The sequence below is a fragment of the Mandrillus leucophaeus genome, unplaced genomic scaffold (assembly GCF_000951045.1).
Source record: "Mandrillus leucophaeus isolate KB7577 unplaced genomic scaffold, Mleu.le_1.0 Scaffold70, whole genome shotgun sequence".
NCBI lineage: Eukaryota > Metazoa > Chordata > Mammalia > Primates > Cercopithecidae > Mandrillus > Mandrillus leucophaeus.
Genome location: NW_012107586.1, coordinates 3,906,034 through 3,918,172, shown reverse-complemented (window position 1 = coordinate 3,918,172; position 12,139 = coordinate 3,906,034). Strand labels below are relative to the sequence as shown.

Sequence of the window (12,139 nt, the reverse complement as noted above, 5' to 3'; positions counted from 1 at the left end):
ATTCTGGCTAACATGGTGAAACCCTGTCTCTACTAAAAATACAAAAAAGTTAGCCAGGTGTGGTGGTGGGCGGCTATAGTCCCAGCTACTCGGGAGGCTGAGGCAGGAGAATGGCATGAAGCTCTGCCAGGAGGCAGAGCTTGCAGTGAGCGGACATTGCGCCGCTGCACTCCAGCCTGGGGGACAGAGCAAGATTCTGTCTCAAAAATAAAATAAAATAAAATAAAATAAAATTTAATTTAATTTAAAAAGCCCCAAGAATAGTGAAACCATTTTCAGCCTTCCTGCCTGCCTGCTGGTCTTTCTTTTTAAATAATTTCACTCAAAAGCCATAATGTAGAGCCAAGCAAGACAAGGCACCCATGTAGGGGCAGAGGGGACATTGGGCTGGCATAGGTTGTGAAAGCCCAAGATGGAAGAAGACAGTGTCTGCAAGGGGAGTGGAGGGAGCAGTAGCAGTAATGATGAACCAGTTACTTACACAGGATTAATCTGATAAGAAAAAGAGAAGTTACAAAAATGGAAAAGGAGAAAACAAAAATAAGTCCTGTGGTGTTGGATTGGAATCAAAGGTGAACTCATTGTTTTTCACATGGAAAGATCAATAGAAGATAGATAGATAGATAGACAGATAGATAGATAGATAGATAGATAGATAGATAGATAGATAGGCAGACAGATAGATAGATAGACAGACAGACAGATAGAAGATAGATAGAAGACATCAATGTGTGTATAATAATACATATATTTTCTAGGACTGTCCACTGAGAGGTCTGGAAACAATGACACTCCTAGAACAATGAGCACATCTAGCACCCAGATCTTGGCTTCTACACATCATTCTCTATTAAAAGAAAGAAGCATCCCTTGGAGCAATGGCTGATTCCAGAGCTGTGGCAGAGAAAGTACAAGATGAGTCTGGAACATCTTGCTGTGACAGAAAGTAAGCAAGTGCTCAAAGAATTATGGCAATAGAAACCAGCTTGGCAGCTGGACAAAATCTGGGAAATTTTAAGCATCAAAATAAATAATGAGGTAATGAGGAAAACATTCAACATCTGTAATATTGCTGTCAAAGTTGCATAACCTACATCTAATCATGAAGAAACAACAAATAAGCCCAAATTAAGGGCCATTCTACAATAGCACTGTACTGTTCTTCTAAATTGTCCCAGTCATGAAAGTAAAGGAAAGGCTTAGGAATCATTTCAGACAGAGGGAGACTGGAAAGACCGGCAACTAAATGCAATGAATAATCCTGGACTGATCCTTTGGTTATAAAGGACAGCATTGGGCCAATTGATGAAAGTGCAGTAAGGTCTGGGGGTTATATAGAACCAATGTATCGATGTTAATTTCCTGATTGTGAGCATTGTGTTAGATTATGAAGGAGCATGTCCTCATTTGTAGGAAATATATATTAAAATATTAGGGAGTAATGAGGCATCATGGAGGCAACTTACTCATAAGTGGTTCAGGAAAGGGGGAAGTTCTTTGTACATCATTGTAACTTTTCTATGCCTTTGAAATTACTTCAAAAGAAAAAGACAAGGAAAGAGTGAATGAAATCCCTAAGGCAGTGGAGAGTGAGAGGAGGATGAGGCAGTGCAATATTAACCACTGACACCAAAGGGTTCCATATATATAAGGAGAGGGCAGCTAATAATGTGTAACGTTGCAAAAAGAAGAGAATTTTTAAAAAGGTTTAATACCTATTTACAAATTTTCTACATTATTAATCATGGCAGCATCTTCATACATGTGCAATGCAATGGAAAGTAAACCCATTATTCCATTCACAGACAATACTGAATGTGCATATGGATTTGGCTTCCACATGGAAGCAACTAACAACTTCTTAACTTCCCTGGGCCCTGGGATTCAGAGATTGGAAGCCTGTTCTTACTACAAACCATTAAAGTTTTAAAAAGAAAATCACAATGACATAATTATATTAGCTCTTGTCAGGAGGCCAGGTCCCCCAATTCCTAGTTTTAAACGGGATCTTTTTAAAAATTTAGTGTATTCTGGCCAGGGGCAGTGACTCAGTCTCTGTAACCCCAACACTTTGGGAGTCGGAGGCGGGAGGATCGCTTGAGCCCAGGAGTTCAGAGAACAGCCTGAACAACAAAGCGAGACTCCGCCTCTTAAACACACACACACACACACACACACACACACACACACACACACAGAAAAACCGATTGTGGTGGCATGCGCCTGTAGTCCTGTAGTCCCAACCACTCGGGAGGCTGAGGTGGGAGAATCGCTTGAGCTCTGGGAGTCCAGGCTGCAGCAAGCCTTGATTTGCACCACTGCACTCCAACCTAGGCGGCAGGGCGAGGCCCTGTCCCAAACAAAATTACATAAATTAATTTAAATAAAATTTAGTGTAATCTAATGATATAATTTGATGCTCACATTTTGGGAGAAAAGAATCTGTATATATAATTATTAATGTGCCCAAGTAACACACGTTCATTATAGACAGATGGAAAATGCAGATAAACAGAGAACAAATTTTAAGCCACCTATACGCCCACCATCCAAAAATAATTTGTTAGCATTTTGATGTCTATTTTAGACTTCAAAATGCAAATCGCATCTATAATTTTTTGCAGTTAAAGAGGGACGCTGCCCTGTGCTATTTTGTATCTTGCATCTTCTCCTCCACACCCCCATCCATTTAGAGCAAACATGGTCTCAGGAACTAAATATACTTCAAACGCCTCATTTTTAAGGACGCGGCAAGGAATTCCATTGAGCAAATGGACGGTGACTTATGTAATCATGTTCCTATTTAAGGACTTTTACGTTGGGCGCGGAGAGATAGTGCCGCAGAACCTGCGGACCAAGCCGAGACAAGTCGAAAATGGGAGGTTGGTGGACAGCTAGCTAGGTAGCTGAGCTGGGTTTTAAGCACACAGGGACGGAGGAAAGAGGGCCAGCAAGGCCGCGGCCGGCGGAAAGCAATGGGCCGGTGAAGTCGGATTTGGGCGCCGCGCGAGGCGGAGGACGGTTGGTTCCCAAAGTCAAAGGGCAGCGGCTGAGTTGAGACCCACCCAATTAACTGGGGCTACGCGCCCCAAGGCCCGAAAGCTGGTGCGCCGCCGCCTCTGACCAACAGAGGGCGCTGTGTCCTCAGCAGTTCGCGGTGGGCGGCTCCCAGCTGCTGGCCAGATGTAGGCAGCTGGACCGCGGGAGGCGCGAAGCCCTACCCGAGCCCCTGCAGACCCGCAGGCGGAGGAGGGAGGGGCGAAGAAGGGACGGCAGGGGGCAAGGGTGGTGGCAGAGCACTCCAACTGTCGCTGCTCTGCAGACTCCTGGACTGCCTTCTCCTGTAGGGCAGAAGAGGGGCGCCTCCCACCGAGGGGGGGACGTTTTCTGATTCCCACCAAAGTGCAGTCTGGGCTACCCGTGGCCCTGGGCTGGCTCAGCATAACCCAGAGGGGTCCACAGGGCGGGGTGCAGGGCCTGGAGAGACCCACGCGGCAGTCTGCAGCGGGAAAGAGAGCTGGACTTTAAGGCCTTGAACTTATTGAGAATCCAGCCCTTGACTCCAGATGTTCTAACATCCACACAGACTGTCTCTGAGCTCTTTCTGCTCTGGGTGCTGTGTGCATTGGAGGAGTGAGAAACTGAGGCACAGCGGGATGGAGTACTGAGCAGACCTCTTCTCCCCATATTGTCTGGGGCGGAGAAGCTGGGCTAGAGTCCGAAGCTCCAGTGAAGGACCCCGGGGCCAGGGACAACCCCAGGGACCCCGCCCCCTTGACCTGCCCGCTGTCCCCACCCCTGGCCGCTCCCCAGGCTCCGGCAGGGGTAATCAGCTGCTGCGTGTTGCTGTAATTGGCAGCGCAGACCCGGCCTGGCGCAGGGGCGGGCGAGGGGCTTAATTGCAGGGCTTTGGCCAGCAGTCTAGGCTGCAACTCCACTAGGGGGAAGGGAGCGGGCCCCTTAGCTCCGCAGGCCTGGCTTTGGAGGAAGCCAAAGGCCTTTGGGTAGGTTGCCGGGGATCCCTTTCCCGGAAACTGGGGTTTCGTGAGTTGGGGGGAGGTTGAACCCCAGCGAGGGTGAAAGGCGGAGGAGCGGGATGCCTCGGGAGAGCTGCGGGGGTGGTGGGGGCAGATTCCAAACTCCCCACCCAAACCCCAGAAGCCCTGGTTAGTCTAGTCCGAGACTCCTCCCTCATTCTGACCCCCCTCCCCTTTCTGCTGCCCCGGTTACCCCCCTTCTTGTATCCCCAGGGCGCTCCCACCCTGGGGAAGAATGTGCCCTCCTTGCGCACCCTTGCCATGGCAACGGCACACCCCCACCCCCGCGCACCGCAGCAGCCGGGCCTGGCCCCGCGGGCGGCGAGAAAAGGGGGGGGGGCGGGCGCCTCCCAGCCCCGAGGACACACCTCGGCTGCCCTGGTTACCACAGTAACCGGGGGCATTCCAAAGTGCGCAGTCGCGAAGTGGCAAAGGGCTTCCTCACGATCCTATACCCCCCAACCCACTAGCAGGGGTTAGCGGCTCCAGGGAGAGACCTCCTCCGCGCCAACCCTAACTTCCAGGACAAGGTCCAGAGAAGAATCATGGGGTGTCCCAGCTTCCATACACCGCAAGCCTAGGGAGCAAAGGCATCTGGGGCCCCTGAAAGCCTGGCACCTGAAAAGGGATACCCCAGTCGCCAGCTTGTCCTCCTCCCCCACCAGAGCCCGAGGGAGGCGCTGGCAGCAGGAAGCTGGGGAAGGGCCCGGAGGAGCGCAGGCCCCACAGCCGAACGGTGATTACAGGGACCTGTCCCTCCCGCCCCCAGCTCCCACTCTCATTAAGTCATTTTTTCCCCTGTTGGAAAGTCCCCGTGCCTTGAGCGCAGGGGCTGGGGCGACCGCAGGCAGCTGCCGGCAACCACATGAGAAGTGGGGGGAGGAGGAGAGAAGGGGGCTGTGACTAGAGCCTGGCCACACTCCAACGTGGAAGGCCCCCTGCCGGGGGCTAGCTAGGGGCACATTAATTTAGGGGAAGTAGAGGGAGCTCCGGGATGACCCTGAACTTGCTTCTCACCTGCCGGGGCTCTCCTACAACTACAAGTCTACCTTTGAGTGCCTCTACCCTGGACCTTGGGTGACTGCAAAGCAGGATGCCTGCGTTCTGATCTCATCCCAGCCTGGCTGCCTCTCCCTGACCCTTAACCCCACCACTACCTTCTAATCTGTCCACCACCCTCATTCTGTTATTTCCCTTCCTCCTCCTCCTTTTTCCTCCTGCAAGGAGGTAACCTAGCGCCCATCAGGTGAAAGGTGTTGGTGGCAGGGGATGTCCTCTCCTTCTCTGAATGATCTCTACCCACCTTCTGTCCTCATTTCCAAATCTCACCCCCGATCCTTCCCAGGCTGTTGGCAAGTTCTTCCTCCCTTCTAAACTGCACCCTCCCACTTTATTCCAGCCCATTTCCCCTATTTCCCGTCAGTTTATTGATCCCTGCCACACCCTTCATCCAGTATGCATAAGCTCAGTGCCATTTGGGCCCCATTTTCCTACCCTCCGTCACCTCCACATTTTCCTAATTTAGGTTCCTTATCAAGTCCCATACACCCCTTTTCAACTGTGGGCGTCAGCTTTCATCTCGGAACTCATCAGCTTCTGGGCTTCACAAGTTAGGTTAACACATATCAGATCACCTTGACTTATGTCATTAAAGCATGTCCCCTCCCTACAACTCCGGGTCCAGCCTCCTGCCCCACCCAACTACCCACCCCTCTCTCTGCACTGAACACATGCTTTGCAGCATGGCTGCTCCTACCTTATTCCAGTCCTGATCCTCTACCTCTCATCTTCAGTCTCCCCTCCCCCAGCTCGGTCCTCCTTAAGCCTCGAAGGCAGAGGAGGGTTAGGCCAGGACTAATGTTGCAGTGGACACTGCTGGGCATGGCAGCACCCCCTCAACCCCAGGCCTCCATTTACCCCACCTCTTCTCTCCTCCTTTCTGGGATGGGAGGGAGGAAGGGGGTGGAAAACCCAGCCCCCACAGCTCTCCTAGGTGATCAAGAGGAAAGGAATGAGGCAGGTGTGTCTGGTTGCTCCTGTCTACCCCTCCTCCTGGGGGACTCTCACCCGCCCGCTTGTAGGGCTGTCTTTTGGGGGATGGGGAAAGAAACCCTGTCCTCCAGAGAAGCAGCAGAGCTGAGCATTTGGAAGGCCCCACTACCATAGGCATGCCTGCGAGCTGCTGGCATTTGAAGGGGAAGGAGATGAGGGGCAAGCTCATGGGGGCAAATCTCCCAGCTGGTATGCCTACTGGGGTGTATCACTAAGAGGTCCCCCTTTCCTTCTCATTCCTACCCAGGGGTAAGGAGACATGGATCAGGGGTGGAAAATATGGAGAATTTGTGCAGGCTGGTCACTGGGGAAAGGAATAAGTCTTCGTCCTTGCCTGGTTCATCAAGAGGGGTGCTATTCTAGGGTAAATTGAGGCAGCCAGCAGGATCCCCAAGTGTGAGCAGCATGAGGCCTGGATGCAGTAGGTTAAGTGTTCTTTCCCTGAGATCCTGACCTCACTCCCCTCTCCACTGCCCTCCTCCTTGAGGGTCTGTTCCAGAAAAACGTCAGATCCAAGAACCAAGGAGAGTGCAACACTGGACCCAAACTGCTCAACAGTGTCCTCATGGGGACATGAGGGTGGGGAGGGATTGCTGACCTGCTAAGGAGCACCCTGATATGGGGATCTGGGAGCACAAGAGACCCAGGAAGAATGTGCCCCCTGTGCCTTACTTATATACCCTGCCTGGACTCAGAGAGACCAGAATCCAGACAGTGAGTCTCCGGGCCCTCCTCCGCCACCCTTTTCCCAGCCGCGCCTCCTGGCCCCACCTGCTCCCCGGGGCGCTGGGCTGGGCTGAGCTGGGTCTTGCCCAGGATTACTCCTCTGAGTGCCTCCTGTCTCTGCAGACAGTTGCTGCTGGGCACGGCCACTCGTCCTGGCTTGTGGCAGAGGGCTCAGGCACAAGGTGGGCGGTTAGAGCTCTGGCACCAGAGCCCTTCTGAACATCCCCACTGCTTCCAACCAGTCCAAGCCCCATCTCTGATTTAGAAGATAGTTGTTATTCCTCACTGGCTTACCAGCTGTCACCTCATCCCCCTTCAGCCTGTTCCCCATGGTCCACGTGAGACTTGGACCATGACACTCCCCTGCTTAAGAATCTCAAGGTTCCCATTCCTCTTTAATAAAATCCCAACTCCTTACCTCGGCTTAGAAAGACACACGATGTGACTTTTGCCCACCCTCTGAATACTTCTCTTGCTAGTCTGTCCCTTGATTTCTTCACTGCAATCACAATGGCCCCTCTGCTGTTCCTCCAGCAGGCAGAGATCTTTCTCAGCTCACACTGTCTGCCTTCATATGGCCTCTGCCTGGAATGCCCTTACCCGTACTCTTTGCATGGCTTATGGTGCAGGTCCCAGCATGGGTATCACCACTCAGAAAGGCCTTCCCTGAGGAACCAGCGGCTTTGTCTGAGGAGCCCCACTCCCCACAAATCCCCCTACACCCAGCAGCCTGCACACAGCATTGTCTGAAATGACCTTGTTTGTATATTTACTTGTTTATTGCCCATGCCTCCCCCCAGCAAGAATGTAACCTCCAAGAGGACAAGTGCTGTGTCTCACTTACATCTGTGGCCCCAGTGCCTCACATTGCCACCCCCACGCCCCCCAGAGTGCCGCAAAGAGAGTGCAAAATAAATATTTGTTAAATGAATGATGAGGAGAATGGTGGGGGAGGGTGTCTGGGCCGTTTATGGAATTACTTCAGCTCAGTTATGTCTATTTCTTTTTTTTAATCCTCCTCTCTCTGCCCATCAGCTTCTATTCATTCCCTACCTCCCATCTCCAGGGAAGGGGTGAAAGGATGGAGACAGACTGAGGGGTTGCCTGGCTGACGCTTGTTTTAGTGTATGGGGCAAACCCCAGCCCAACTGAACTGTCTGGGCTTGGGGGAGGCAGGAAGAACCCAGTAAGTCCTAGAGCCCACAGAAGTGAGTGGTGGGGTTCAGACAGGCCTGGACTGTCCAGCGATCACAGACCTCAGAGCTGAGAGTTTCCTGTAAGATCATGTGGTCCAATCTCCTCTCCCAAGAGCCAAGGCGATGCTGCCTTGCCTCAGAGGGCCAGGCTCCAGGAGGGGACCTCGTTCAGGGCCCAGGGGACCCCGGGCCGCTCACTTGCAGACGCTGACCCACTCGGTGATGCGGCACTCTTCGCAGACCACGAAGCAGCACCAGTGGAAGCGGCAGTGGCAGCGCTCGCTGCGCGTCTGGCGCAGGATGTTGTGGCCGCGGCCACAGCACATGCTGCCGCAGCCATCCGAGCCCGCGCTGCTCTTGTTGCACAGGCGGCCCACGGTGCCCGCCGAGTCCAAGCGCGGCTCGCGCTCGCAGAAGTCGGGTGACTTTTCGAAGTAGACCAGGTCGGCGGGGCTGGCCCGGCGGCGTGGCCCGGGAGCGCCGGGAGCCGGCGAGGGTGCCCCCGCTGGGCCCGGCTCCAGCTGGCCGCCGTTGCGGTTGTGCGGCCGGATGAGCGTGGCGCGGTGGAAGCGGCTGCGCAGCAGCGCCCCCACGGTGCGGAACTCGGGCGTCACCTGCCAGCACGTCTTAAGCTGGCAGCTGCCTGACGTGCCGTGGCACTTGCACTTCCGCCGCATGTTCTCCATCACTGCCTGCGGAGGGAGACACTGTGAGGGGTGACATTGGCGCCCAGCGCCACTGCCCTCCTCCCAGCGCTGAGTCTGGCCTGCTTCTGAAACCCACTCCCATTATACAGAGGCAAACGCTGAGGCCCCGAGCGAGGGTCCCACAACCAGTCAGAAAAACTTCTGTACCTGCTCCTTTGCCTCTGCCTTTCCTACCCACCTCCCACCAGGCCAGGCCCCGGGGGAATTCCCACCTTCCGGCTCCCCTCCTCTCCTGCCCGCCTTTCCAGCAGCTGCAGGGGGCCCTTGGGGCTGGAGGCTCTTGCTTCCTGAAGGGGGATCCCAAATCGGCAGGGAAATTCCCTCTCCTGCCACCCCTGGGGTAGGGGCCAGGAGCAGGAGGGTGCTGGCCCCGTTGTATCTCGCTCCAGGTTGTGTGTGTGTGTGTGTGTTGGGGTAGGGGGGTGGGGGGCGGTGTTCAGTGAGTTTGAGAAAGACTTGGTCCCCCTCTCAGTGCTTCCCCTTCCCGCTCCCCCTACATCTCTTTGTAGAGAGCCAAAGGAGGGGGACAAGTGCTGGGGAGACTGCCCCCTGATTATGCTGCCTGGGACTCATTCTGCACTATGCTGAGACCCATGGTTCCTCCTAGGAAAAGCCAGCGCCACCAGGGGCCAAAGCTCTACCTGAATATAGAAAGGAACCAGAGAGAGCCAGGCTCTACAGCCCAGTGAAAGTGGAGAAGCCCTCAGGCCTCCAAGGGAGGTGGTTATGGGAATGAAACCTAGCCACCCCCAACCCAGCTCACAACCTGCTCTAGAGTCTCCTCACTAAGAACCCTTTGACATTTTCACCAGAAACCCCATAAGAAGTTGGCCACATCCCCTCCTTTCCCTCAGTCTAGTCCGAAAACACACCCTGAGACAGGGACAGCAATGATCCAGGGCCCTTAAACTTGGGCAGTAGGGCCATAAGAGAGGGTGCCTTCCCCTGGAGGTCTGAAAGGGCTTCTCAGCCTGCATGTGCAGCCTGTGCTGTCAGCACCACGTGGGAACCAGCCCAATGCCTCCCCAGGCCAACAGCTCCAGAACATCTGCTTCCCACGGGCAGCAGCCATTAATTAACCAGTTTAACGAGGAGGAGGCACCGTTGGTATGGGCTGGGATGGCGGTGAAGCTTGGGAAAAGAGCTGTACAAGGCAGGCTGGGTGGGAGCTGGACATGACCCAAGGGTAAGTGTGCCTCAGTTTACCCCACCTCTAAGTGAGGATGGGAATTGCTGAATCAGCTTGGAGTCTTTGTGCAGGAAGATGACCCATCGTGGGCTAAGAGGCCAAGAGAAAGGAGAGTGAGATGGAGAAGGTGCCAGCCAGAGTGAGAGGAAGCCAGGAAAAAGGCCTCAACAGGCTGGGCAGAGTCAAGAGAAGGGATGATGGAGGTGGAATGTTCAGGAAAGGACAGTGCTGAGCTACCATGAAAGCCAACAGGGCATCAGAGTGCAGATTCAACGCTGTAGAACAAAAGAGCACAGGCTCAGAGGTCAACTTCCTGGGGATGAATCCTGCCTGGACCACCTTCTCACCAGTTGCATCATTTTGGGTAAGCTTCTTGGTCAATCCGTGCCTCAGTTTCCATATCTCAACATAAGGTTAATAACAGTGCCCACCTCATAGGTAGTTGTAAGGATTAAATAGGTTAATATGTAGGAAAGTGCTCAAGACAGTGCCTAACACATAGTAAGCAATCAATAAATGCAACCTATTATCCCTTTCCTTTCTTCTACTTTTTTATGTATGTGTGTATGTATTTATTTTTAATGAATGACCTTTGAGGTAGTAGGAGCATTTGAGGACAGAGGATAAAGGAGGAAGGCACCGTAACACAGTTCCCCAGTGACCCCTAGGAACTTCACTTACACCCCTTACTTTGCAGGAATCCCTCATTCTAGACTGCACAGAAAGGCTGGGAGAGATCACCGGATCATGGAACATTAGCATTGTGGGGAACCTTAGGGATGATCTAGTTCAACCTTCTCACTCCACAGGGAAGGAGTCAGATGGCAGTGCCAGGCCTAGACTCCTGCAGTCCTGACTGCACCCCTGTCCTTTCTCCTGGGTGATCTCCCGAGGAAGTAGGAGGAGCAGGTTGCTCAGCAGGTGGTATGCTGATCCAGGGCAACAGGGCTTGTTTCAGCCTTGTATCCCCAGGCCTAGTCCAGTGCCTGGTGCACAGGGCATACTCAGTGCATGCCTGTTGAATGAGTTAGACAGGGTCAATGAGAAGATTGCCAAGGTGTGACGTGCGGGAGCAATGTGGTCCTCAGAGGAGAGATAGGCCTGGGCAAGGGGTAGGCCCTAGGCAAAGGGATTTGAAGCAGACCCGGGTGTGGGGCTCTCACCTGCCTCCCAACTCGGTTGTTGTGAAGCCTCATTCTTGCGTGGATGTCTCTGTGAGGCTCCCGGGAGTCCAGAAAGTCCTTAGAGAAGCGCTCCCCGAAGCCCATGTCGGGGCTGCAGCCGCCCCACTCCCAGGAGTCCTGCAGGCCTGGGCTGGCTGTGGGCAGGGCTGGGTGTTCCGGGACCCCATGGCTCAGGCCCTTACCACGCTGCAGTGCGTCCAGTTGTAGGCGGTGCAGCTTCCTACGGAAGGCCTCCTCATCCCCTCGCCGGGACGCGTCGCAGCCACAGGCCTTTAGTTTGCCCAGGGCACACGCATTGGACACGGCGTGTACAACACCAGCTGCCGCGATGGCGTAGGCAAAAGCGCTCTCTCGGAAACCTGTGGTTAAAGACCCAGAATACATGGACTCTGGAGGGGCCTCGACACCCCATTCTCCAGCCCACCCTTCTCATCATCCCAAGGAGAAACTGAAGCCCAGTATATAGGAGACAGTGTGTGTTGTTAGATGGGACTCAGTATGCAAGGACAGTATGCAAGCCCGGTATGCAAGGACACAGAGTCAAAGAAGGGCAGCAATCACGCCAGAAGCCAGTTCTTCTGCACACAGAACCTGGTGGGGTGGGAGGGAAGCTTCCCAATAGCCCTCTGCTTTTTGTACGCCCTTCTCCTGTTCTTTAACATCACCTTTAGTAAACTCAGAATTTGTGTGTCTACATCTCTACTGTAGGGCAGAAAGTATCTGCTAAACACATTCTTTTTACAATCAGGGACTTAATCTATTACCTTTCACGGTGGTATCTGCAATTTTAAAATAAGCCCACAGAATGAGGGCAATGTTTAACCTAAAGAATTCATTGCCAGTGATGTTGCTGGTGGGAATGTAAACTAGTACAACCACTATGGAAAACAGTGTGGAGATTCCTCAAAGAACTAAAAGTAGAACTACCATTTGATCCAGCAATCCCACTACTGGGTATCTACCCAGAGGAAAAGAAGTCATTATATGAAAAAGATACTTGCGGCCGGGCGCGGTGGCTCAAGCCTGTAATCCCAGCACTTTGGGAGGC

At 53.4% G+C, this 12,139-nt stretch overlaps 1 protein-coding gene across 1 annotated transcript in view; it reads right to left on the bottom strand.

Annotated features, from left to right (window-relative positions):
• Positions 1-7,572: 7,572 nt before the first annotated feature.
• Positions 7,573-12,139, bottom strand: part of WNT10A (wingless-type MMTV integration site family, member 10A) — a 13,987-nt gene continuing 9,420 nt past the window's right edge. Inside the window, exons 3-4 of the mRNA XM_011964620.1 lie at positions 11,071-11,450; positions 7,573-8,703 (exon numbers count right to left, since the gene is read on the bottom strand). Of these exons, the coding sequence (XP_011820010.1) occupies positions 8,206-8,703; positions 11,071-11,450 (878 nt within the window). The 3' untranslated portion in view covers positions 7,573-8,205. The remainder of the gene's footprint in view (positions 8,704-11,070; positions 11,451-12,139) is intronic.